General features: G+C 48.6%; 11 protein-coding genes across 11 annotated transcripts; 6 read left to right on the top strand and 5 right to left on the bottom strand.

Annotated features, from left to right (window-relative positions):
* Window positions 1–21: 21 nt before the first annotated feature.
* Window positions 22–1,996, bottom strand: BKA55DRAFT_498524 (uncharacterized protein; the record flags this gene model as incomplete). Its single annotated transcript, XM_046186564.1, has 2 exons — window positions 22–1,746; window positions 1,799–1,996. The coding sequence occupies 2 exons, from the start codon at window positions 1,994–1,996 to the stop codon at window positions 22–24; spliced, it is 1,923 nt and encodes a 640-aa protein (XP_046057290.1).
* A 556-nt stretch (window positions 1,997–2,552) lies between these two features.
* On the top strand, window positions 2,553–3,950 carry BKA55DRAFT_497305 (uncharacterized protein; the record flags this gene model as incomplete). Its single annotated transcript, XM_046186457.1, has 3 exons — window positions 2,553–2,590; window positions 2,655–2,821; window positions 2,887–3,950. 3 exons carry the CDS (start codon window positions 2,553–2,555, stop codon window positions 3,948–3,950), a joined length of 1,269 nt encoding a protein of 422 aa, XP_046057289.1.
* Window positions 3,951–6,058: 2,108 nt separating this feature from the next.
* BKA55DRAFT_496995 (uncharacterized protein) lies at window positions 6,059–7,496 on the top strand (the record flags this gene model as incomplete). Its single annotated transcript, XM_046186420.1, has 2 exons — window positions 6,059–6,175; window positions 6,246–7,496. The coding sequence occupies 2 exons, from the start codon at window positions 6,059–6,061 to the stop codon at window positions 7,494–7,496; spliced, it is 1,368 nt and encodes a 455-aa protein (XP_046057288.1).
* Window positions 7,497–8,737: 1,241 nt separating this feature from the next.
* Window positions 8,738–10,123, top strand: BKA55DRAFT_551948 (flavoprotein-like protein). Its single transcript, XM_046191397.1, has 2 exons — window positions 8,738–9,087; window positions 9,299–10,123. The coding sequence occupies exons 1-2, from the start codon at window positions 9,061–9,063 to the stop codon at window positions 9,884–9,886; spliced, it is 615 nt and encodes a 204-aa protein (XP_046057287.1). The 5' UTR covers window positions 8,738–9,060; the 3' UTR covers window positions 9,887–10,123.
* Window positions 10,124–10,676: 553 nt separating this feature from the next.
* Window positions 10,677–11,670, bottom strand: BKA55DRAFT_497896 (uncharacterized protein; the record flags this gene model as incomplete). Its single annotated transcript, XM_046186504.1, has 2 exons — window positions 10,677–11,531; window positions 11,590–11,670. The coding sequence occupies 2 exons, from the start codon at window positions 11,668–11,670 to the stop codon at window positions 10,677–10,679; spliced, it is 936 nt and encodes a 311-aa protein (XP_046057286.1).
* Window positions 11,671–14,312: 2,642 nt separating this feature from the next.
* BKA55DRAFT_533112 (uncharacterized protein) lies at window positions 14,313–15,411 on the top strand (the record flags this gene model as incomplete). The annotated part of the gene is made up of 3 exons (XM_046189420.1): window positions 14,313–14,903; window positions 14,956–15,149; window positions 15,345–15,411. The coding sequence occupies 3 exons, from the start codon at window positions 14,313–14,315 to the stop codon at window positions 15,409–15,411; spliced, it is 852 nt and encodes a 283-aa protein (XP_046057285.1).
* A 551-nt stretch (window positions 15,412–15,962) lies between these two features.
* Window positions 15,963–17,527, top strand: BKA55DRAFT_551943 (uncharacterized protein). Its single transcript, XM_046191396.1, has 4 exons — window positions 15,963–16,305; window positions 16,357–16,574; window positions 16,629–17,027; window positions 17,078–17,527. The coding sequence occupies exons 1-4, from the start codon at window positions 16,147–16,149 to the stop codon at window positions 17,355–17,357; spliced, it is 1,056 nt and encodes a 351-aa protein (XP_046057284.1). The 5' UTR covers window positions 15,963–16,146; the 3' UTR covers window positions 17,358–17,527.
* Window positions 17,528–17,889: 362 nt separating this feature from the next.
* BKA55DRAFT_497144 (uncharacterized protein) lies at window positions 17,890–19,395 on the top strand (the record flags this gene model as incomplete). Its single annotated transcript, XM_046186439.1, has 1 exon — window positions 17,890–19,395. One exon carries the CDS (start codon window positions 17,890–17,892, stop codon window positions 19,393–19,395), a length of 1,506 nt encoding a protein of 501 aa, XP_046057283.1.
* A 67-nt stretch (window positions 19,396–19,462) lies between these two features.
* Window positions 19,463–21,454, bottom strand: BKA55DRAFT_551940 (WD40-repeat-containing domain protein). Its single transcript, XM_046191395.1, has one exon. It carries the CDS (start codon window positions 21,273–21,275, stop codon window positions 19,686–19,688), a length of 1,590 nt encoding a protein of 529 aa, XP_046057282.1. The 5' UTR covers window positions 21,276–21,454; the 3' UTR covers window positions 19,463–19,685.
* A 494-nt stretch (window positions 21,455–21,948) lies between these two features.
* Window positions 21,949–22,956, bottom strand: BKA55DRAFT_51152 (cornichon). The gene is made up of 4 exons (XM_046187717.1): window positions 22,626–22,956; window positions 22,356–22,511; window positions 22,240–22,306; window positions 21,949–22,186 (listed from the first exon to the last, which is right to left on the bottom strand). The coding sequence occupies exons 1-4, from the start codon at window positions 22,727–22,729 to the stop codon at window positions 22,094–22,096; spliced, it is 420 nt and encodes a 139-aa protein (XP_046057281.1). The 5' UTR covers window positions 22,730–22,956; the 3' UTR covers window positions 21,949–22,093.
* A 716-nt stretch (window positions 22,957–23,672) lies between these two features.
* On the bottom strand, window positions 23,673–25,050 carry BKA55DRAFT_683572 (peptidase M24, structural domain-containing protein; the record flags this gene model as incomplete). Its single annotated transcript, XM_046198527.1, has 4 exons — window positions 23,673–23,788; window positions 23,840–24,386; window positions 24,457–24,855; window positions 24,907–25,050. The coding sequence occupies 4 exons, from the start codon at window positions 25,048–25,050 to the stop codon at window positions 23,673–23,675; spliced, it is 1,206 nt and encodes a 401-aa protein (XP_046057280.1).
* Between the last annotated feature and the right edge of the window lie 88 nt (window positions 25,051–25,138).

Raw genomic sequence — 25,138 nt, 5'->3', positions numbered from 1 at the left:
ATCAAATTCATTTCACCTATACTATCCAAAGAATAACTGTCTCTGTTTCGGATCAGGCACCTTCGGCCTCCCTCTCTTCTTCTCTGTCGTCCGTGGCTTCTTGATTTCGGGCGTCGGGTCACGTTTTGTTGACGGACCATCTGCTTGAACAGCTTCACGAATCGTCTGCCTTGATAGGCAAAGGTCTATATGTTCATTGAACTGCCGCTCATCGGCCGCTTGCGGTCTGCTGCAGATGGGACAGTCCCACCACTGCTCCTCTGCAGCGTTCTCTTTCGTGGGATTAGGGGCGATCTCCTTGCCGTGTCTTCGGCCTGGTGATTGATCTGGAGTGTCCTGGTTACTAGAAGAGCCCTCCACTAGACCATCCGGGTCATCAAGTTGAAGATCGGCTTCTGGCCACTGTTCCCATTCTCCGTCATCATCACTTGCTTTTCTTTTCAGGGTTCCGTCTTGCGGGCGGTCTTCTGAGTCTGACCTTCGTGGCCGAAAGCCGAAGAATGCCATGGTATCGGGCTTCTTGGTACTGACGAGATGTGTGCATCTCAGACCCATCAACCGAAGTTTCATGCCGGGCACTTCTTGTTCCAGCTTGGTGAGGATAGGCAGGGCGTAGTTATATAGGTCATCTGCGAGACATACAGCTCTTGGAAGGACGGCCTGCCGAGTGAAGACCTCGAATGTGTGAAGTTTAACTTTAAGACAGAGTGTACGGCCTTTACACTCAGCTCGCTTCATGTCCTGCTCCAACTCCTCCGCTGTTGCTCGTAACTTTTCTCTGAGCTGTGTAGGATCCGACATATCGCGGAATGTACTCTCAGTGCCAACGCTTTTGCGCTCGTACTCTTCTGCTGGCTGAATTTTGGTGCGACCAAGACCTAAGTAGCATGTGAACAGGAACTCTGAGGTTTTATCACCAAACAGTGGGTTGAGATATTGTCGGTGCTCGTAGAAATCACCACAAGTCTTGATACCAATCTCCAACAATTCTCTTTCGAGGACTCTCCCTATACCGTTGACTTTCCGGGTAGGTAGGTCGCGCATAAAGGCCATGATTGTTGGCCGATCGCTAGATAAAACGTATTGCCCATTGGGCTTGTTCATATTTGAACAGATCTTTGCGAGTTTTGCGTTGGCAGCAATGCCAGCAGAGACAGTGATATTTGTCTTCTCATGAACTTCTCGCCGCATCTGTTCAACGGCTTCCGCTGGGTCCATCTGGTGTTCCTGGCAGTATTCGGTGATGTTTAGGTATGCCTCATCGATACTAGCGCTCTCGAACCTTGGATCGTAGTTGACTAGAACTTCTCTCACTTCATGCGCTTTGGCATTGTATTTCTGAAAGTTTGGCTTTAGCAAGATCAAGTTTGGACATAATTTCTTGGCCACAAAGCCAGCCATGCCTGATCGACAGCCGAACTTGCGCGCAACATAATTGCAGGTGGTCAAAACGCCGCCACCAACTGCGAACGGGAGGTCTTTTATTTCCGGGCGATCGAGCTGTTCGACCGCTGCGTAGAATGCATCACAATCCACATGGACGATGTGCTGAGTGAGGTCGCGAGTGAGTTCAAGTTCGGCAATGAGACGGTCTGCGTTGCGCAAGTCCCGAGTCAGGTCCCTCTTCTCCAGTTGAGCCTTTCGTGCGATAATTTGTTCGATCTTTTGGGTAAGGACCTTGTCTCGTTCTTCTTCGCGATTGAAGAATTTGGATCCTTTGGAAGCGTTGTAGATGATTTCAGAAACCTTGTAAGTTGTCTTAGTGATAATTGGTTGCGCGGGCGGCAAGGATGTGTACCTTTGTTTGATCAACCTTATCTTGACCTGCTTTTAGTAGCGATGGCCCCAGAAGGGAATACTTGAGAGTTTTGAAAGCATCATCCTCTGCAGTCTCAGGGGTATCTCTGCTGACGCCTTTTGTTTCTTGTTCAGCCCCTGAAGTATCCTCTGTAGGTTGTAATGGAGGTTGCTCCTCCGGTAGATCAGTTGAGCTCATCTCAAGGGGCCAATAGCGGTGTCTTCATAGCATATACTGCAACTATTGAAGGCATCGTGAAGCTAGCCCGATGTCGTCGCGTCTCAGAGATGAATGCTGAAAGGTGACGTGACGGGAGCCCCCTCAAAATCCTGGACGCGTTCAGAAAACACACGAGGTCATGTGATTTTGTACCTTCGACTCTGTTTTAGGTGCTTTTAGTGCTGTCTTGGTTAGTGGGGGCCGCTATTTTGGTGGTGGGACGACTCTAACGACACCAAGGGTCCTCTGAACTCAATTGGCCAAAGAATGTGCTTCCCCTCCCCAAGAACAGGCGTTTAAGCGCCGACATGGACAACTTACATGCATTATGTCGTCTGTTGGAAACACAGAAGTTGATCAGTCGACGAGTCAAATGGCGCCCAGCTCTGAAATGAGGGTTGGACTCGGAAGGGGAGGGTATAAAAGCTGAATGAGGCCGCACATTTTCTTTCTGTCATGAGTCACTTGATTCTCCCCCTACAGGTCTTTGATCCTGTTCTGTAAGGTGAGCTCCCAGAGGAGAGAAACCTTTAATATGGCTGCGCGACCAGGAGAGGAAAATGTTGCGACACTGTGAGTTGCGACGGCTAAACTTGCTGAGGAGACGTCCCAATTTGCTGACAGACCCTCAATGAAGCTTCGCAGACATTCATTACTTCTATGGCCCCGATACTGTGAAGCCCAGACATCACAGGTTCGATAAGGGCTCGTACGTCTATCTTTTTGAGAACGCCAACGAGCGCCGATGTCGCATTGAAATTGCCAACCAGCCTGGTACTGAGGATCAGGATGCTTTCGAAGGATGTAAGACTCGAGATTTTGAGGTCGTGCATAGCTGAGAGTGACCATACTGATAAGCCGACCTGCAGACCTCGATCAGACACACGTCCGATACTCCTACAAGCAACAATGCAACGTCACTCTGACCGGACCTGAAGCTGTCGCGGACCAAAACGAATGGCACTTACCAACTTTTGATCCTCAGAATCAAAACAAATACCACTATAAGCTTCACTCACTTGACATCTACTTCTGGACCCAGACAGATGCGCTCCAGTTCGTTAATGGTGTTAGAAGAGTTGCTCCACCTTCACACGTTGAAGTCTTGGATGAGCCTGGCCCGCCTCCTCAACCTGCGCCCATGAGCTCTGTGGTTCAACAGTTGGAGAACGTTGCGATCTCAGATCCCCAATATGGTTCAGCCAGCGCTCCGAGCTTTGCGCCTCCTCCTAACGTCCCCGCCCCGCCTCCGGCTCCGCCCTCCGAGGCACCGGCCAACTTTGCTCCGATGGCTTACAACCCGGCCGCCCCAGCGGCTCCGGAGACGATTCAGCATCGAGAAAAGACACCGCCTCCAGATGAGGATCCACTCAACCCGCTTGCTGTTGCTGTTGCGTATGATTATCACAAGCAGCCTTTCACACCGGGTATGCCTCCGCCATCACAATTCCCTCCAGGAGGTGTGACAAGCCCTGGATTGCCTCCGCCTCAATTTGGTCAGCATCCTGGATTGCAAAGAGCTGCTACAATGCCTGCTCAAGCATTGGGAAGTCCATATGGCGCAACATTTCCAGGTTCACCTGGATTTGTATCTCCCCCGCCTCCTCCACAAACTCAACCTCCAGCCCAGACTCAACCCCACTCTCAACCAACACCCCCAGCTTCCAACCCAGGACTTCCTCCACCACCTCCAGGAGGCTTCACGCAGTACAATTATACCCACCAAGAGCAGCAGGCGCCAGCTCAGCCAGGTGCAGAATATTCAGTCCATCAGCAAGTTTACCGTCCGACGCAAACAGAATTGGCCAATTCCGAAATCTACTCGTTTACACCTAAGACGAAGGAGCCACGAGGCAAACTTGAGGAGAATGCGGGACGATTGGAACGTGGTGTAACGGGCATGTTGAAGAAGTTTGAGAAGAAGTTTGGATAAATGACATGTGATTTATGCGAACTTGGTTGGAGCGGGAGTTCAGGGTTGTTTTATTCCCACATGTTAATTTTGTATAGCATCACCATTCATTTTAATCTGCTTACAATAAGGATCAGCCTTTCAACTTTGAGCAACAGTGATATAAACAGTGGGGGCTTTATAACCGGCTGGTATCTCAGCGTCCAATATCACTGCCTTAATGACTGATATACCAGCCTCTCATAAAGGAGTCACTGTTTATATTACTGCTAGTTAAAGTTGAAACCTTGATAACCTCTTCAATGGTGAAAAGCAAAAATTGAAAAATGGTCATAATAAGGATCTCTCCTTTTTGTGAAGAAGGCCCAGCGAATGCTGTATAACGCTGTCCCTGAATCGACTGTGTAACACCAACAGCCCGGAGAAGATATTGAAGGCTTGTGTTTCAAGATCCCGTAGGTTAAACAAGAGTGAGCTATGAAAGGAGGCTTACTGTACGGCTGAATGTAATACGACAAAAGAAGAAGTAGTAGTATTAAAAAAGGCTGGTTATCACGGAAACCCCGACAATGTGCATTGCTTAACGGAAGACTGATGGCAACCCTTGCAAAGCCACAGGAGCAAACATTCCATAATAGTATAAGCAGGACACATTGCGACCAAAACTTTTAGAAAAGGCAAAAGTTAGTGACAATACTGTTGATGGCTCACCAATCGAACAAAGAGTTTCGTTAATCTGACCTCCTGGACGAAGATTAGACAAGGGCAACAAGTATTGCATCAGAAGAAAGATGCGGGGAGGCTGAGCTCTAGCGGGGGCCACCTCAGCCACGCCACATTCTTGGAAGGTCAGATTTAAGGGACAGGGCCTTTCAGTAGCGTATTTTGATGATCTTTAGCGGCTGGGGAAGCCGTTCTTTAGGTGGATCCTGAGAGAGAGCCTACGACGGCATGGAACGTAACAGAGAGCTCTGAGCTACCATGTGAAAACGTGTTGAAGAACTTATTGAACTCTCGTTACGATGAGGGGTCGCCGGGAAAAATGTATACCAAAACAAGGGAGCTGTCCCGCAGATCTGTGGTGATTGCGTAATGAACTGGGGGCCCCGTTGATGCTTATTCCTTGGGGATGAACTTGTCGCTCAAGGATCGGGTGCAACCCTTCGGTCAAGGAGTACAAGTTTTAGATATATGGCGGCAAGATAAGAGTTTGTGCCTAATGTACACCAGCCACAACGCCTTGCCATTCCATCTGATCATCTTTGACAGGTGATTCAATCAACACAACTGTCGATATGATATTCAGTGTCTAAGGCTCTAAGCCTCGAAGACACTATCATAGACCCTCGAGGGGAAGTAAGCAGAGGCCACAGCTTGGCCCTGTGCTAAGTTACGTAGCCGCTTACTGATGTCACCACCCTAACGGCCACTGACAAGTCATGATCGTCAAGGAGCAGATGATAGGTGATGAAAGTTACGTTAGCCAGTTCTTGATCTGACGGCAGAGCAGAGCAGAGCAAACCAAGACGAGACGGCTCATCCGCTTATTCTGGTCAATACCAACCTCAATTTCTCGTTTTTAACTTCTCGTTACACTCGTAATCATCTTATTTCCTCCCATTTTGTGCTTCCATCAGTGAAACACACAGCGAGTATAAAGGGTAAAAGGTCCCGAAATACCCCTGCTGAAAGTCCAGGCCCAGGTCCATTTTCACATCCAGTCCAGTCCAGCTCAGCCAAGCCAAGCCGACTGGACGGGAAAGCCAACCAACCAACCTCGCGCCTCGTGAGCGCCCGATAACTGCGGCTGTGCTGAGCTGTGCATTGCTTTGCCTGGAAGTTGGAGGCAATAGTATTCATCTTCCTCTGTTGTGGTTCTGTTCCTCTTAATCAATCTCCTGTCAATCAAACCTTCTTCCTCAGGAACAACGCTTTTTGCCGCAATCGTTGAATCTTATACGAAACTCTGTACTCCCACTTCGTATCGGCAATCATCGATCATCCAATCGGGCGCGCCTCTGTGTGGTCCTCTTCTACCCGCCGTCTCCGACGAATTGTCGCCAGCAATTCATACTCATTACCAGTACAATCAACTTCTGCTTCCGCTGAATGGTGCAGTTCAGTTTGAAATGCATCTGAACGTCCCAATACCGCGTGGCTGGGATGCCACCGAGAGCGCACTTCAACCTCGAGAAACGTCATCTAGCAACGGTAGCGGAGGGACCAATAATACAGTTGTCTTTATTGTAAGTTTATCTGAGGTGCAAGAATCGCCGAGATCTGCCATGGCGCTAACATTTATGTCCCAACGTGCAGGTCATCGGTAGTATTGCCGGTGTAGTGGTAGCAATTACTTTGGCTATTTGCATAACGAAGGCGCGACAAAAGAAGAAGCCGACAGAGAGTAAAAAGAAGGGAGGCTTTCTTGAACGAATTAGAGGTCGGTCGGGGCAGGGCAATTACGAGCAGACAGCGGGCGAAGATGGTGGGGAGAGTGGAAGACAATCGCATCAGCTCGATCCCACTTCTACTTCAACCAATAACCGACAAAATCGCAACAGTACCAATAACGGTACCAACGCTGGCGCAACCGTCGATCGAAATACTTCCGTCCGCTCTGTGCTTACATTGCCGGCGTATCGACAGAGCGCAAGCCATAATGAAAGGGTTCTGGGACGAGAAGGCGAGCGGGATGGCGTGGACGTGATCATTGACCTGCCGACCGCAGAGGCAGAGGAGGAAGCTCGAAATGAAGAGATGGAAACTCTCTACCAGATCAGACTGGCTCGACGACAGGCCCTCGCTGAGCGTGAAGAGCGTCGAGAGCGACGTCGCGAGGCACGGCTCAGAAGCGACTACCGCGAGCTCGAGACGATTAGAGCTGAGACTCGTGCTGCGAACGAGGACAACACTATTACCGAACTACGAACGACTGTGGACCAGATCAAGGACAACAGGCAGAGATCCGTGTCTAGTGTATCATATGCAGACGTAGGTGTTGCACGACATGACGGAACGAGAATCAGAGCAAATAGCAGTGAGAGTGAACGTGTTGGCCTACTCTCTGATGCCGCGAGCATGCAATCGGGACATCAACGAGGGCGCAGCTACAGTTCTGCTGCCAGTCATGATGATGACTTTGCAAGTCTTGCGCCTACACGTTCGCAAGGAGCTTCTATTCGATCAGGCAGCGCAGATGGCAGAGCTGGCTCGAGTCCTGAGTTGGTAGAGGCGGATCTTGGTGAAGAGGCGATGCCACCTCCCGAGTACGAAGATATACCGCTCACCGATGACCGATCCTCTAATCACGGACCTCCGCCCGAATATCCCGGCCCTGAGCGCTCCTCGTCGCAGAGAACGCAGCGAACTACAGAACGAGATCTCGGGTCAGATTGGCATGAGATGGATCCAGCTTCAGACGGACAAAGCAACAGCTCACCAAGCGGTCAAGCCAATGGTAGCGTGCCGCAACTACCAAGCTTAAGAATACCGCAACTCCCTGAGATCGTGATTGAACCTTCAAGCGCACATCCACGAGACGACGAACAACGATCACCACACCGATGATATATGAAGTCTTTCTTTTAGCTCCTTTTTTTTCTTCATTTTTTTTTATAGCTCATGTGGGATTGGTTTAGAGTATTGAACTCTCGATGTATCAAATCATCTAACGAAAGCATGGAGTTTGGCCTGGGCTTGAATCTTTTGAAAGGCACTTTGGCTTTTTGCTTAGGACGGGATTGAGCCTCAGAGGCAGCATACATATTGAGACTTTTGAGTACCTATCACGGTGTGGCGTTGATATTGGCGGATATTGAGTTTCGATGTGTGAGATAGCTGGTGTACAGAAAATGTCATACTTTACAGCCAAGAACACTTACCCAGCATGCAAGTCTGGTGATGCTATCATGTGACAATGTAGCTTGATAGTACGTTGGCACCGGCCTTTGTAAGTTGATCGTAAGCCTCAAGCCAACTTTGAGACTCTTACCGACTAAGAGGGGGTCCTGGCATGAGATTTATATGCAAAGTCGTTCCATTGATAAGGCGAGAGTGGATGCTCGAGGGCGGTTGGGAACGGGGCAATTGGTTCAGCGGAGCTTCAGCTGCAAGGGGCTAAGAATAACCACGACGGTTGTTGAGATCCACTGAAGACAAGCTATTGATGCATCAGCATGAGATTGAGGATGTCGGTGAGAAAGAAGATAAAAGAAGAAGAAAAAGAATCAAGAAGAAAGATGAGGTGAGATAGAATGTGGGTAACGGATATACAAGCATCGAAACAGGAAACCGGATAGAGCAAGTGCCGGAGTGAGAAGTCCTGTATAAAAATTGTAGAATGAAACATTCCGGCTTATCAAATGGTTGGACAAGATGGAGAGACAAGGTAGAAATCATAAGATTTGCAATAACCGCGCGCGGTCGGACAGAGACGTCCCCGCATTGAGTATGTTTTGTCAGGCTCGTGTAATAGAAGCTAAGCGTCTTCTGCTAAGCACACATCAGCCTTGACTCAGCAGAGATGCTTTTCTGGAGGGGGGTTAATTATGGGGCTTTCTCGATCGAGGTGGGGTCTTGTTGAAGATGATATTGTTTTGTTTTGAAGAGTATGACGAGACATGATATGGGTTTAAAGGAATTGAGTATCAGAAGTATTGTGCTCAGAGATATCTGCTAGGAGGGATGAGCTCTTGTTCATTGATTTCTAAATTTAAAAAGAAAGATCGAGTTACGGAAGCAGTTGTCTTGCATGTCACAGATGTCATGATTCTGGGACATCCCGAGCTTCACCTCCACTTTTTTTTCAGAGCTGTTCTCAAGGTGTTACCGGTTCAATCCCAATCCCACATCCACGCGTTCGTAGATTCCGGAACTGGCAGAGTTGCACCAATGATATCATGAACGCCCGGCTCATTTCTCTTTAGGTGCATGATACGTACCTTGTTGTGGATAACACCCCAGTTCCCAGATGTAGAAGCTTCCAAGAAGCTCTCCCTCAAGCTATAAGACGAACGCTCCCCTCTTCTGCTGTTTCGTTTCTCTCTGTCTTATCATCACTCAGCACTCATCGAACCCCTATACTCTGCATTTTTCTTAATTCTTTACTTGATACCCCCAAAAATCATTCACAATGGCTCCCAAGATCGCTATCGTCTACGTATGTTCTACCCCTCCATATCTTGTCATCCCCAGCCCCGCCATATCATCTCTTCATGATAACTATTGTTACCCATGTGAGATGCTTGAGTTTGCCATACCTTACAATGAGTCTAATTCAAGATTACATTGTTCAATGGCTTGTCTCTACCCTCATACAACACACTACTCATGACTATATCACCACAGTACACTAACAGCATATCTTCTAGTACTCCATGTACGGCCACATCAAGCAGCTGGCCGAGGCTGAGAAGGCCGGTATTGAGAAGGCTGGCGGCTCTGCCGACCTCTTCCAGGTCCCCGAGACCCTCCCCGAGGATGTCCTCGCCAAGATGCACGCTCCTCCCAAGCCCACCGATGTCCCTACCCTCGACGACCCCTCCGTCCTTGAGGGCTACGATGCCTTCCTCCTTGGTATCCCCACCCGTTACGGAAACTTCCCCGCCCAGTGGAAGGCTTTCTGGGACAAGACCGGCAAGCAGTGGGCTTCCGGTGGTTTCTGGGGCAAGATGGCCGGTATCTTCGTCTCTACCGCCTCCCAGGGTGGTGGTCAGGAGACCACCGCTCAGAACGCTATCTCCACCCTCACCCACCACGGCATCATCTATGTCCCCTTCGGTTACGCCAAGGCCTTCGGTGTCCTGACTGATCTCTCCGAGGTTCGCGGTGGCAGCGCCTGGGGTGCCGGTACCTTCGCTGGTGGTGACGGTTCTCGCCAGCCTTCTGCCAAGGAGCTCGAGCTTGCTCAGATCCAGGGAGAGAACTTCTACCAGACCGTCGCTAAGTTCACTGGTTGACTACATGGCAGCAGCCAAGCCAAGGCTGCGCCTGAGGTGGCATCGAACACCAACAAGCCTGCCGAGGCTGAAAAGGATACTACTGCTCCCAAACAGGAGAACAAGGGACCTCAAGAGCTCAAGGAGGTCAAGGAGGGACCTTGTGGACTGCCAGCCAAGTGCGTAGTCCAATAGACGAGTGAAACGATAATGGAACGCAATGCTTATAATCAATAACAAATACAAATATTCTTATAATCATTTCTTACAAACAACTCTCCATGTGATACCACTATATATGACTGTTACTTGAAAACTAAGTAAGGAACATGCCGAAACAGCAACGCGAAGGAGAAATAAAGAGTAATCTAATCACCTATTCAGAGATTATCTTCTGTGGCTGTTATTAGAATGCCTGGATCATATTTCATGATTATCACCACTACGTACAAGGTAACCAAGGAAGGTTAAAACTGGGTGCCTACCTACCTTATAGGTAGATGTCTGTTCCAATACGAGTAATTGAAGAGCCATGTTGAAATAGTAAAGGCAAGCGCAATGGGTCAATTTCGTTCTCTATAGCTGGCTTAGACACCTAAGCAGACAAGAAGCCGCGCCCAGCGCAAAGTGCTCCTTACGATCTGAAGGGTTGACTCAAAATTCTCTAAATATTCATTAAGGAAAGAAAGAACAAAGGGTATCTTTCGTGCAGCAAAGTCTATCCTTCATCACAGTCCCTACCTTCATTCATCCATATTATCAAATTCGTCGTTTCCTACCCAACCCAAGGCATGTTTCCTGACTTCATTTCTTACTTTTGAAAGAGATTTGTCCGCGACCCTTGTGGGTTATCCTGGAGTTCACCGTCGTATACTTTTGCTCGCTCGTCTCGAATAGGGCCTGGGACTTGGATCTCTCCTCGGTAGATCTCAATGACATTTACCAAGGGAAGGATAAGAAGCAGCATGGAAAGAAGCTGACCGAAGCTCCATACAGTCTCGCCATTGTCTTTGAGCTCAATCGATGGGTGGCCGAATGCTTGGGAAAGCAGAATGATCCGAATCGCAGCTCCAACTGCAATAGCTGTCATCAACACCAACCCAACAACCTGGATGATCTTATAGAATCTCTGCTGCTTGCTGTGAAGATACCACGTAGCCAGGCCAAAGATAATGCAGTTACCAGCAATAACGACGATTGTGCCGACATAAGAAAGACCAGCGTTTGAGGCAGCGCCTTTGCCCTCAACTTCCCACACACAGGATATGGGTAGAGTTTTGTCGTCAAGACCCTTTGAAACACCCTCGAGAACAAAGACGCCAGACACGCATGATAGCGCCAAGTTGACGAACATGAGAAACTGTCGCAACCATCGAATCACCCAATCGCGGCGGTAATCTTGTTTAAGAGCCAAAAGTGTCGTGTTATGAGTCGCCATGGAAAGGAGTGACAGCATCCAGATGAGAAAGAAGTGATAGGGTACCAAACTGTTCATCTTGGCCAGCCCAACACTCTGGATACCAATTCCCTGCATAATTTGAGAGTCGCTATAGCCGTTGAGCAGCTTTCGTCGGATGATCGAGTCTCTCCCTCGCATTTCGGCAAAAATAACGCTGCTTGATAATATGATGGCGAGCAGCGCCGTGATCATGAATGATAGTAAGATCTGTCGTGTGTTAGCACCCGGATTTATTCTCTTCCAATACATTCGAATTGAAGCTTACACCAGCGCCTGCGACGCCGGCATCGCTGGCTGTTGGAGCGGTCGCATTTCGATCGCAGTTGGCGGATTCAAATAGAGCCATGGTGGAACACAAATCAGTTAAGGAGCGTCTTGAGCACACAAAGAAAACATGGAAGGCATCGCCAAAAGACAGAAATTCAGGGTGCAAAGATGACTGGGCCCGAATCATTATTATGACGTTTAAGCGCGGACCCCTGGTCGCCCTGGCATCTGAAACAGGCCTTCTGGTCAGGATCTATGGCAACATTGCGGAGTCATAGGATGACACTTCAAGTTGGCATTGAGGCTGTGCTGAAGATGTTTGGGCCAAATCCTGCCAGCACACAATCAGAGGATTTCTTTGTGACTTGGGGGATGCTTGGTTGCCACAAAGAGGAGCCATCAGCCATCCCATGGAGGCTTTGACGCAGGCATATTTGCCTGCCGCGAACCCTCGCCATGCAGCCTTCAGCTTGATTGTCCTTGGTACTATTTGTGTCTCTAATACAGTAGCAACCAATTCAGGGCGGAGTATGAGACAATTCATGCAATGCTCAGACTTGTTTTCGAGATGCAATGCCGCAGTCAATTTCTTTTGCCCCGCAAATCGTATCTTGGTGTATTCCAAGGACACTAAGGTTAATGAAACATTTGATGATCGACGTCAATTTCTCCTCCAACAAACTAGGAAACAATTCACTACGAATGCCGTCATACTGCGAGCAAACAGATTTACCCGGTTCTGCCTGACAAGGATTACAGACAGCAGCGCATCGTACTTTTTGGTTCTCGCGCTTTCAGCTCTTGCTTCATTGTAAAAAGCACGCGAGATAGCCAAGGGATACCGTCGCAACCTTTCGTCTTCTCGCATGACGCAGAAGCCTTTACTTGGAAATCTTCATTACTATGAGGTCTCATCGTGGGAGCTTTGCCGACTACTGATCAGGTTAATAATGGACATGCTATGTTTCTACCACATCGACCAATTGTCGGGGTTTTGGGGGACATGACTGATCAGTCGCATCACCCCAGTTCTTTGATGCAGGCAGCTAGCAGATGCCCCCAATGCATGGGTTCCAAAAGCCTTTCGCCCGTCCACGATACCTGCGGTCTTTTACACTGTTTATTTGCTGTCAAGTGGGCGACTAAGGACAAGGTGTGAGTTATGCTCCTTCTTGGTCGGGAATGCCTCTGGAAGGACTCTTGCTTGGCTTAAACCCATCAAATCCTTGCGAACCAGGGGTCAACAATTTGTCGGCCTCTCGAAAACGTACCCGAAGAGTGAGGCACAGGACGAAGCGAGAAGAGGCGACAAACTTCCTAGGCGCCTGTGCCATGCGGGAAAACATGAAGATATGCCAGTCAACGTGCCTACTTCGTCGTTAAACCCACCGGAGGAAGCGAGACGCCTTGTTGGGCTGGTGCGATATTACCGGCAAGAGTACGACTTGTCGTATGCCAAGGCCATATTTTCCAGCAGTCTCAAAGTGCAGCTCGGGCCAAATTCTGACAGTGGCTGGCATGAAGTGATCTGTCAAGCAAACCGGCTCGATGCCTGATCCCAGTATGCAACTAAGATTCTTCCTTCAGGTAGAAGATGTGCGGAGCGCAGGTAACGAACTTCAGATCCTGGTTCAATCATAACGGTTGAAAATGACTCGAAGCGAGTGGAAGGATGCAAGCGAATTTCCCAAAATTGCGACTTGCATGAGGAGGGGTGGTTTTCTTGGTGTGTTGGACTCACCTGCAGATGAACCAGGCCTAGCTTGACCCGACAGTTTGGATATCACGGTGATAGTGCGACATACCCACATGAGCCTTCCATTCACATGATAAGAGGCGTCAGTCGGGGGACTGGTTCCGCTGCAACTATGTGGATAATAGTTGATGTTGGAAGCAGAAATGAGGACGCGGCCGGCCGCCCAGCCGTTTGTCGTTGTCTCTTGTCGTGTTAGGCTGGCCCGGGCCGGCCGTCATTCGTCTAATCGCTTCGCTTCGCCTGTCGTCTCTTCTCGTCTATGAAACTTGGACCAGGGTCAGCCGATCTCTAGAGCACAGATATAGGATTTCACCTTGCCATGAGAGTTCATGGGAAGGACACACGCTATACCATCTGTTGAGTGAAAGGCAGGCTTGGAAACAGTCTTGTATATGTTGGGTTAAGTGCATGATGCAGTCGGTCGCTGACCATTGAAGCAGAACACAGAGCAGCAAATGGCTTGATTCAGATGTGGAAATCAAAGCAAACACGGAGGCAGAAACTACATCCTAAACCAGGATATAGTTGGACCATTCAGATGTACCAATATCTACGTCCATCTTATGGCTAATTGCTGGTCAATTGCCCACCGTGAGTGTCAATCACAAATGATATTAGTGTTGGGCAAATATCAGGCGCAGAGGTGATACCTTCCAACTAACGAGCTGCCTGTCTCAGCCCCAATGCACAACCAACAGCTACAATGTTGAAGGATGTCGGGTAGAGAACGAACCACAGACACCCTTGCACCTCGACCCATATCCGACATGAAATCGTGGGTGCCGCAACTATTTGTTTGCTTGCCATCAGAGGCGTGCATAAGGTAGATTGGTATGGAAAATTGTTGGATGTCATACACTTCCCTGTTTGTCCTCTCCTTGGCTAGTCATTTATAGAAGCCGCATCTCTCCCACAGAAAGTTATCAAGATCACCCACACTTCTATCGACTTTCTCTCAATCAGCGATGCTTTTGATCCCACGACAACATGCTGGCCCCGTTGGCCGAACATTTGAACCTGAGCTCAATCGCCCTTCATATCCCCCCCAGAAGTACGCATCGAACTGTCCAACCTGGCTACCAAAAGTTCTTCAAACGACCAAGCCATCGCTATTAGAACGACTCCCCAACGACGTACAGAGACTGGTTTTTTCGAACCTGGATTATCAGTCCCTCATCTTCCTCTCCATGGTGAACCGACAATTTCACCGTACAGTAGACCCTCAACGCATGGCAACACCACGAGACAAGTTCGAGTTAGTTATGAGGGCAGCAAAAGACTTCCCACAACATTGGGCCAGCGAGAAAAAGAAAGACCACCGACCCGGAAACCTGGAGTGCTACTGGTGCTTCCGTGTGCGGACCCCGCAACACTTTGATGTGTTACAAGCCAACACGGCCTACTTTGACCTACAAGGCCGATTGGTATCGGAGCAGGAGGCGGGACCTCAAGACCGGCCTGTGCCCCTCCGCCGCTTCTGTATCGGATGTGGAGTAAAGACTGGACTTCACGCACCATCTGACTGCATCGTGACAAGAACAGGTCAGGATCTCTGGGTTTGCCGATGCCGGCGTGTGTGGCAGAAGCCTAACTGCCTGCAGTGCCCAGACTGCTCTTCAAGTTGTCCACTACGGCCCAAAAAGAGGTGGTGTGGCTGTGACTATTCGTCTACACGACCCAGTCAGTCCTGTGTGCTATTGCATTAGGAATCTGGATGACAAGCATCAGCAGAGGAAAGGCATGCATGTACTATGGAGACTGCCTAATAGAGGCCCGCAGATAGAAAAAGGCCACAGCTTAAGGTATATACAGAGCTGAGGTTAGTCAGATCGAGTCATGCATGGGTCGAATCTAAGGGACATTTTTCGAGAAACTGGGGCAAGAATACATCCGGGGTATGGAAAACTATCGATATCCATGCTAGCATAGACGAGCTTGATATTTTACTGGCAAAGCATTAGAATGATGTGTTTCTTTAAATTTGATTACTTCTTAAGGCTTGGAAACATAGCCAATGTAACCATTGGACTGAAATATCCAGAGATGGAAGACAAGAAAGATTGACATCCTTTTAAAAGCAACGTGGTATGCTACCCTTGCTCGCCAAATCAGCTATTGCAATGCACACTTACAGCTTAGGCAATCCAGAATCTAGCAAAACAATATTCATAATCAGCATCTTTTAGTCTCGCCTCACGTCTAGAATATGATGCCAAAAGCCGGTCACACCAGATATGCGAGCCGTGTGTTATCACCTGACCTCACGCGTTTCGGAGTGGTAATCGTGCAATAGAAGCCCAGTTCTCCTCCTTTGCGCTGAGTGCTTGGAGGAGATTGTTTTTCTAGTCACATGGTTGTGGTGAAATGGATAATGCTTCGTCGGTGAGGATGGTTAGAGTTGTAGGTTTGGTGGACTTTAGTAGGTGTTTGTCGTTATTTGCTGAGCAGTAGATATGTATTGAGGCAGCTTTTCAGGGGTTTCATATCGTGTTATTGACCTCTGGTAATCTTTTCAGTTATATAACATTCATTGTATTCTCTATCTGTCGCAACTATGAAACTAGCTTCGTTTTCACAACTCGACCGCTATTTGCGTCATTGTTGCCCACATCAACGCCCGAGGAGTCCCGCCGTGATTCACAACCACTCCTCAATATTATCTATATAAGCAATCAAACCTTCACCTAAGTCCTTCGAATTCTCTTCTTTCAGCCTTCTATTTGCTTCTATCCAGCCGCCTCGGCTCAAGTACCAGCCATTACTTCTCTTCTTTCTCATCGCTCACCGTGCCAGTCCATCATGGATGATAACAGGTCTCAGCCACCGGATGAGCCTGTCCTTATTCCCAGTCTGGCATCGCTGAGTATTGAAGACATTCCGACCCTCGATCTCCAGATTAAGCTGGAGCTGGATCAGGGCAGCGATGTCACCAAAGCATGCGACGACAAGGAAACAGAGGTGCAAACACTTTCAGGATTCACTACGTCCAGGATTAACACACTCTGCTAGATCACCGAAGTTCAGCCAAAGGAGGACATTCTCTCGGAATCCATTCCAGATGAAGTACATCTATCACGTGGCGACGAAACACTGCAGGACCATGGACGAGAACCATTTGATGACATCGCGACTGAGTATGGGGATACTTCAGGCTCCGAACCAGACTTTGCATCAAGTTCAGAATTTGATTTTGGGTCGGATGATGAAGATGGAGAAACAACAGACGAGTATGATACCTAGGGATTGTTGAGGAAGTCGTTTGTGCTGACACTGCTTCTTAGTTTGATCCGCTATGTCACGGCTCATCGAGACGAGCCGTTCGAATACGTCCATCGCTTTCCTCCTCTGGAGCCCCTGGAATCAATCGAAAACCCCGAACACACTACCATGGAACCTGCTGGCTTGCCTCTAACACCATCTCCCACTACAGATGTCCTCTTTCAAAATGACTATTTCATCGTCAAGCGATCCCTCATTGCGGGCTGGGGCGCCTTTGCAGCCAAAGACCTCAAATTCGAAGACAACATTCTCGTCGAGAGACCGCTGTTCACCGCCGACAATAACACACTGTACAAGGAATTCGACAAACTGGACCAGGCTTCGCAGGAAATTGCGCTGGGTCTTCACGCTAACAGCTATTGTAAGTTCCAGAACATCAAAGCTGTCTGGACTACAAACTGGTAAGTTGAGAGTTGAGGAACGAAGAGAAATGCTCTGATGGAACTTTTAGCTTTTCAACAGGTGTCTTGGATGAAGCGGGCCTTTTCCCTGTCGCGTCGCGATTCAATCATACATGTCATCCGGGACAGAACGTTGCGTACCACTACAACAAGGCCGAGAAGGTACTTGAGATGAAAGTCAAAGCGGATGTTATCAAAGAAGGTGAAGAACTGACCATCTCGTATGGTTTCAGACTGACTCCCGCCGATTTGTTCTATCGCTATGGGTTCAGATGTCGCTGTGGAGGATGCTCTGGATGGACAGAAGAGGATGAGAAGGGTATGTGGTGATCGAAAGGAGATATGGGTCGCGAGAGGCACATATCTTTGCTTGGGTTTGAAAGTCCAGAGATAGTTTGGTTCCAGCATTCGAGACAAGGGGCTATGATTGATGTTGGATTTGTATTGACCTGGATATAGGGTCATTCTTTGGTCCTTGGGAGATGGGACCGGCGTTGGGCAAAGAAAAGCATTCCAAAGCTCAATATAACATCGAAAGTTCGACTAGCGCGCCGTTTGTTCATTATTGGAGTCACCGGTTGCCTGCCTACACCAAGTCAAGCTGAGCCTCAACAAAGACACCGTATGAGTCAACCACCGACAAAGCGTAGTGACGACCTGTGTAACACAACATTTATATTCTGCCATTAGAAAAGAGGTAATCACTTCAACTAAGCTGCATCTTCATTTTGCAACGCTAAACATCTTCGCACTCCATCTCAATGCCTTTATCTTCCAAATACTATAAATCTTCAAACATCACCAACTATTTACACGTCCTCTGGCGAACAATTTTGAAAAAAGACAGCAATAATCCCAAATCATGGGCTCATACACGATCCTTGAAGGAAACACCCCTGGAAGTGTGATGGACTGGTCGAATCACCAGAATCATTCTGGCAATGATGTCTTCTACTTCAGTTTCACCGAACTCGCCATGCAACTTGTTCTCTCAGCGGATCATCAGACGATGATTTCCTGCCAAATCATTGATACATATCGTTCATTCTCGAGAAAGGCAATAGATCCTCTTCGCGAACATGTCCGCTGTATCGTGAGAACAGCACTTGGGGACGACTCTTATCATGCCAGGGAGTTTGATCTGCAAATCACCATTCTTCAAATGTTGGAAGCAATTCACGAATTCTTACTAGGCCAAAATACTTTCACACCAGAGAAATACGAAAAAGGATATGCAGCAGACAAGGTCTCAGACTGGAATGAAGTCATCAACAACCCCTTCGGTCTCGATATATCAACCATCCAAGACACAGCCTACTCAATCCTCCGCAAAACGCCTGAGGAACTGACAGCTGGTATCCCCAAACAATGGAGAGTCATTCACATGGAATCTGTTCTTCGCCATGATCTCGTCAAGCGATTCTGGAACTATCAGAAGTCACTGAAGACAGAGCTGCAATCGTGCGGGACGAGCTTACGAGACAGGATTCCGCCTCATTCGAAGCTGGAGGGCCAAGTTAGAGCCCAGCTTAGCAAAGAGAGTATTATCCAGGATATGACTTCTCCTCGAGTGACTTTCCACGGTACTACTCTTCAGTCAGTAAGTTCCATCGTTCGCCATGGCTTCAAGATGCCTGGGAATATAGTTGAAGGAAAAGTCATCGCCTCTCCCAGATCAGGAATAGCATTTGACCGAGGAATTTACTCATCCCAAGAGGCCTTCTATGCTATCTCTTATGCTCGTGGGCAGAGAGAGATGACTCCAATCGGCGTGCTGCCTAGTATGAGGTTATTTGTCTGCGCTACCATCATGGGTCGCACATATACCGGGAATGAGGGACGTCATGGGCCCTTGATTCAAGGATATGACTCGCATTTCGACGGTGGCTTTGAATACATTGTTCACGATGAGCGAGCCATTGTTCCCTGCTATGTCATCCACCTCGATCTCGGTTCAGAAGCAGCCAAGCAGGCCCTCAAAGACGTACAGGCCAGCCCTGAGGTGTTCTACAACCTGACCAAGACCAAGAAGCGCCGCGAAGCCAAGAGCACAGCGCCTGGAGATATTCAACGTGAGAAGGAAGCCAGGAAAGCGGCAGCTCTGAAGTGGTTCCCCTACGGTTTTGGTCCTGCTACGGGTACAAGATTTGTTATCGAGGAAGTGGGTGACATCTCGGACGATGAAGAGGAATATGGAGACTGGCAGGCTGATAAGCATGGCTATTCGAATTCTTACATGGAGAAGAACACTGGAGTATGGGGCGATGACGAGTGGGAGTACTATGATGAGAATGGGAACCTTGTGAAGGGCAAGAGGCGTTTGATGGATCAATATCAGCATGCCACGCGCGCACACAAGAAAGAATAAGGGGGACCTTGTCCTCAGGGAGCAAGAAAACCCTCGACCTTAAACCAGGGTGTCAAGATTAATTGGTCTAAATGCCTACTAGGATATACTAAACTTACCTACGTCTTTTTACCACTTATGACAAAGATCCTAAGTCTTTTTGTCACTTAGGATAAAGGTTCTAAGTTTTGTTGCCTCTCCTAGCTTGTTAAAAGAATTATCGAGTACCCATTGTAGGACATTGTATCTGTTTTCATCTAATCCCAAACGCCATGCCATGCAGTCCGCCCATCCATCCAATAATACATCCTCTAATCCCAATACCTAATCTCACCATCCAGACCCGCCGTAACCACCTTACTGGTCTCTTGAGGATGCCACTTGACAGTGGTGACAGCCTGATTACCAGCCTTGAACTTGTGATACATCTTACACGTCTTCCAGTCCCAGAAGCATACGTAACCACCAGAGTCACCCGAGGCAAGGAATTGTCCGTCAGGACTGCAGTCGAGATCAATGCCAAGACCAGCGTTGTTATGGCCGCGGTAGCTCTTCTTTCGGTTCTGTCGGAACTTGTCGTTTGCGCCGTAGACGAGAATCTGGTTATCGGAGCTCTGATATGCGACGTATTTGCCGCTGGGGTGGGGAGCTGCACGGGTCATGGGGTACATGTCTGGCTCAGCGATGTATTTGATAGGGACGGGAATGTTGTAGTCCCATGCTCGGAGGGACTTGTCGTCAGAAGTTGTCATAAAGCGTCGGTTCTCATCAACGAATGTGATGGTGTTGATAGCAGCCAAGTGATGATCATACTCCTGAACAACCTCGTTCGGTGTTCGAATATCGAACTGAACAATCTTCTTGTCCGACATACCAGCTAAGAACTCATTCGCATGCTCAGGGTCAGGGTTGAACTTGATGACATGAGGAGTCTTGCCAGTCGTGAACTTGCTAACACAAACACCCTTCTCAGTATCCCAGAGCTTGATCATGCGATCATAAGAAGAAGACAGGAACTGAGTGCCCGATGCGTTGAAGCAAATATCTGAAATGGCTTTTGAGTGTCCAGAGTATGTTCGTAGGAGCTCCCGCTCGTGGTACACGTCGAAGATCTTGACGGTAGTATCGGCGCTGGCTGATAGGAGCAAGTGTCCGGAAGAAGGGAAGAATCGTAGCGCAGTAACCGCCTTGGAATGGTTCTTCCAAGAGTGAATCTGCTTCTTGGGAATAAAGTTGGTGACGCTTCCCACTTCTTTTCGAAGGTCGATGTCCAAGTCTTGGGGAACGTGCATATAAGTCCTGCCCTGGTAATCGTATTCGGCGGATCCGTGAAACGTCGTCGTCTCGTCGCCCATCTCCTCGGCCTCCTTTCGTCGTTCTAAAGCCTTGGTCGGTGCCTTGACAATTGTTCCGCTCTCGACAACCTCTTCCTCCTCTTCAACAATCTCATATTCCTCATCGCTTGCCAATTCCTCGTCGTCTGCAACAATCTCGTATTCGGCCTTTTTGTATCGCGCCCAAGGTCCAACGTAAGATCCAGGCCCTTCCGCAATCGTCGCGCTGCCCTTGCTCTCACGCCCAGCTCGTATCTTAGCAGCCTCTGCCTTTTGCTCTGCATTCGTTTGGTACTCTCGTTCAGGGCCACCTCGTCGCTCGATAGCACGATGCTTGCTTCGGAATGTGTGTTCGCTCAGAAAAGTCTCCTCTGCGTGTCCAGTTGGGACGCTCTTGCGCTTCAAAACATTGCTCTCGTCCTTGAATGGGTTTAATGGTCCGGCCTTGGGACGCGATAGATCTTCTGCTGAATAAGGCACTACAGCATGGTCAGGTTCAGCTTGTTCTCGAACTATGAGCGCATCTTGCGGCGCCATATTTGGCGGATATTCCCCAAAGTCCGCCATGATGAAGGGAATGAATGTAGATGATTGATGATGTTGAACATCGCAAAGCACAGCCAAGCTTCAACAAGCGCGACAGTGCTGATCGCGAAAACTGAAGGTCACGTGACTATGATCGCATATCGCATATCGCAGGTTATAGGAGCAAGAAAGCTTCTGACCTTGAACTAAGGTGCTTAAATAATGAAGTCTTAAGGTCTGCTAAATCTACACTAAACCTTTCTAATTCTTTTTGTCGTTTAGAAAAGTGGACTTGAGTTTTCTTGCCTCTCCTAGCCAGGGTACTGTTTAGGCTTGAGTACTTTAATTGATACGAGAAATGTTTATCATGAGTTGTAAGTCATCTACTGTACATAAAGAAAGTATACATTTCATCCAAAGCATCAAAACTGGCCATTTTATTCGGTCATTAATCAATTATCACACCGGCCTCAAACGCTGGAGGATGACGGGACGAGGCCACCACCAAACCAAGTGCGATCAATGCCTCAGTCTCCAACAGAACATGCCACCTACCGCCTTCATGAAGTAATCAACCAGAGCGCCAGCTGGCATGATACCAGGATATATACGCCAAGCCCGCCTCTTAAAAAAAGAACCATCATCAGTCTATACTGTCTTCCACTCGTTATGTACTGCCGCAGCAGATTCATATCTTGTTCACTTGTTCTTGTCGTCGCGTGACCAGTCGACTCGGCTCTGGGTGTCAGCCGAGCTCAACCAGCTTGTTAAGATGTTGCGATCTGTTCTATTTGACGTAGCCAAGCATTGCCCGGCATCGGTCATAGTCGGATCACGGCTCATTCGAGAGGGGTAGCATTTTAGGAGGACTCGTCTCGGATAAGAGCGACAATCATGCTGTAGAGGTAGAAGAAGAACATGATCAGGTGGAAGCCAAGCTTGAAGAAAGATTCCTATTTTTTGTGTTAATGCTGCGCTTTACTACTAGCCAAGCTTTACCGCATACCTTCTTGTGGACATTGAGCTTGCGGAAGATTTCAGTCGCATCGAGGAGATGAGTGTTGTCAACAATCCTGGTCATGGTTAGTCTGTTGTCGCACATTCGGTGGGAAATCGACATACTTTTTGACGTTCCAGCCAAGGAGAGGCAAGTTGAGAATGAGAGGCACCCAGTAACCGTTGATGAGGAAGAGGAAGGTCAAGAAACCGTGCACAGCAGCCTCGGGGATGATATAGGTGTTGAGTCGGTTGCAGAGGTCAATGGGGTTAATGTAATCACTATTACCATATGCGATTAGCTTTCATCCCATCAAATATTTTAAATACGCGCATCTGGGGCGCAAAATTTGACACCCTAGACAACAGCATCGGGAAGAACCATGGGAAGCATACCATTCCAAATCGCTGTACATAATAGTGAAGAAAACCTGTAAAAAGAGGTTGACGGCGTTGATAAGCACCGACAACAAAAACAACCAGGCTTCTCCAGACATCATGTTGGGCTAAAGTGTAAATGTGACGTTGTGGATTGGTGATCGAGTTGGGATGACGATGTCGGTCGAGGACAGCTGTTTGACAAGCTGCAAATCGCGGTGCAAGGCGAGGGATGATAAGCGTCGGAGGCTACGGTTCGCGAAAAGCTCTGAGTAGCTGAATTATGCCAAAGTTGCCTTGCAGTGAAGAGTTCTTGGTTGCAGAGTGTGAGGGGAATAACAGAGTGGAAGAGGAGAAATCTTGGTGGCGGGCAATGGATGGTGTGGAAGTGGTAGCGGTGGTGAGTTCTGGTGGAGATATGGTGGAGGTGAACCTGGAGAGGTTAGGTTAAGTTAGGTTCCTGGGCTGGGCAGATAAAAACTAGCCGCGATGATGGAAGCGGCGACAGCTCAGGGCACACTCTCGAAGCTGACAGCAGGACATTGTGCTGAAACCCCCCCTGTAATCCCAGCGGCCTCTACCTTGATCCCCTGTCCTGAAAACGCCTTCCACGGCGGATGGCGTGGCCGAGTGACGCCTGCATGTGGCTGGAGGAATCGCTGAGCCTTCGAGAGGCAGGGTTTATTACTCTCCAACTTTGACAGCGAGAGCCATTTGCGTCACTCCACAGATAGATAAGCCTGCATCCGGGGATATATATGCACACGGACATTGACAATGATGTAACGATGTATGACCTGACTTGACCAAGCTAGCCAAGCAAGGCTGATCAATGTCGACATCCACATGAACATCATGGTTCACATGCTTCTGTAGTGAACAAGACTCTTTATCAATCACTCAAAACTTGAGCACAAATGTGTCAATATATCAATTTTGGTTTCATGCCTTAATGCTCGCCGTTATTGCACCACCCATCAGCCAACAACCCCTCATCCCCACCAACTCCAGAACATGATATCGCCAAAACATATGATTTCTTCATATAACAATCCTCATTACACTCTATGCCTGTGTCTCTCCGTTCTCAGTACCAGGCATCGGCAGGGCACCACCAGGAGAATCTGGCTGTCTCGCCGTCAAAATCTCGACACCATCTTCTGTAACAAGAAGGGTGTGCTCTGCAATTCATATTAGCCTATGTCACTACCACACTTCCAAAGTAGACTTACCAAACTGAGCTGTCAGCTTGCCATCGATAGTGGTGCTGGTCCAGTTATCAGGCCAAGTAATATCTCTGTACTTTCCCAGAGCAATCATGGGCTCAATAGTAAAGGTCATTCCGGGCTTGCACTCTCCAACAGTCTTGTTCTTGGCGTAGTGAGGGACGTTGGGAGGACAGTGGAAAAGCTTGCCGACTCCGTGGCCACAGTAGGTTCGGATAACGCTGCAGTTGTGCTTCTTGGCGTGCTTCTCAATAATGTTACCAAACTCTCGGATCAAAGTGCCAGGCTTAACGGCCTTGATAGACTCATCCAAGCATTGTCGTGCCGTCTCGACCACACGAACAGTGTCGGGGTCGGCCTTGGCCTTGTCTCCAATGTAGTATGTCTCGTTCAAATCGGCGTGGTACCCTTCGTGGTACAGGGAAACGTCGATGTTGAGAATATCACCGTCGAGCAGAACACGCTGGTCAGGAATACCATGGCAGATGACTTCGTTAACGGATGTGCAGCAAGACTTGGGGAAGTTGTTGTAGTTCAGAGGAGAGGGGTAGGACTAGGTCGAGTTAGCCATCACCAAGAGACTCTTGCGATTCGGAAATTCGTGAGTAATCCTCAATACATACGTTTCGCTCGATACAAGCCTTGTGAACGATCTCATCGATGTAGTCGGTCGTCACGCCAGGCTTAGCAGCAGCCGCAGCGATGTCGAGGACCTCTCGCGCAAGCTTGCAGCTCTTTCGCATGGCATCCTGGCCCTTCTTGTCGAGAATTTCGATCTTGTTACGGTTGGTTAGGGATCGGCTGTATCTGGGGTTGCCGTCTTGCCACCACACGGGGTGAGGAATCGACTGAGGAAGAGTTCGATGCGGCGACAGAGGATAGACGGGTCGCAGGGTTCCAGAGTACGGAAAGTTGGGAAACGGGTTATAGTAGCCGGTAGCTGGATCTGGTGAGATTGCTTTCGGAGCTTTCAGGTGGTGGAGGATATTACTTTGCGACTTGTGCATTGTCTTGTGGATGCCCTGCGACGGGGTTAGTATGTGTCGCTGTCGCAAAGTGGTAAATGCACGTACCCAGTTTCTCTTAAAGCACTCCTGAGAGCAGAAGAAGCTGTCCTTGACTCCCAGCTTCAGGCAAGTTGGGCATTGGAGGGATCCAGCTTCATTCTGGCAGTCGGCGCCCATGCACTCCTTCTTGGTGGGGGGATCAGCAGTCATTGTGTCGGTGTCGATGTCGATGTATGTACTTGATTAAACAGATTGTATCGTGCGAAAAAAGAGTGTATAAATCAAGAAATCTTAACCT

Source organism: Fusarium redolens, assembly GCF_020744475.1.
Source record: "Fusarium redolens strain MPI-CAGE-AT-0023 chromosome Unknown BKA55scaffold_1, whole genome shotgun sequence".
NCBI classification, from domain to species: Eukaryota; Fungi; Ascomycota; class Sordariomycetes; order Hypocreales; family Nectriaceae; genus Fusarium; species Fusarium redolens.
This window is presented reverse-complemented; position numbering and strand designations above follow the sequence as displayed.

Excerpts from the sequence above, each read along its gene's own strand:
- BKA55DRAFT_551948 (XM_046191397.1), top strand. The coding sequence starts at position 9,061 with ATGGCTCCCAAGATCGCTATCGTCTAC. Across the intron at positions 9,088-9,298 it reads CCAAGATCGCTATCGTCTAC|TACTCCATGTACGGCCACAT; the intron begins GTATGTTCTACC and ends CATATCTTCTAG.
- BKA55DRAFT_551943 (XM_046191396.1), top strand. The coding sequence starts at position 16,147 with ATGGATGATAACAGGTCTCAGCCACCGGATGAGCCTGTCCTTATTCCC. Across the intron at positions 16,306-16,356 it reads GCGACGACAAGGAAACAGAG|ATCACCGAAGTTCAGCCAAA; the intron begins GTGCAAACACTT and ends ACACTCTGCTAG. Across the intron at positions 16,575-16,628 it reads GATGGAGAAACAACAGACGA|TTTGATCCGCTATGTCACGG; the intron begins GTATGATACCTA and ends ACTGCTTCTTAG.
- BKA55DRAFT_551940 (XM_046191395.1), bottom strand. The coding sequence starts at position 21,275 with ATGGCGGACTTTGGGGAATATCCGCCAAATATGGCGCCGCAAGATGCG.
- BKA55DRAFT_51152 (XM_046187717.1), bottom strand. The coding sequence starts at position 22,729 with ATGATGTCTGGAGAAGCCTGGTTGTTTTTGTTGTCGGTGCTTATCAAC. Across the intron at positions 22,307-22,355 it reads CTTGGCTGGAACGTCAAAAA|GATTGTTGACAACACTCATC; the intron begins GTATGTCGATTT and ends AACCATGACCAG. Across the intron at positions 22,187-22,239 it reads AGCTCAATGTCCACAAGAAG|GAATCTTTCTTCAAGCTTGG; the intron begins GTATGCGGTAAA and ends CACAAAAAATAG.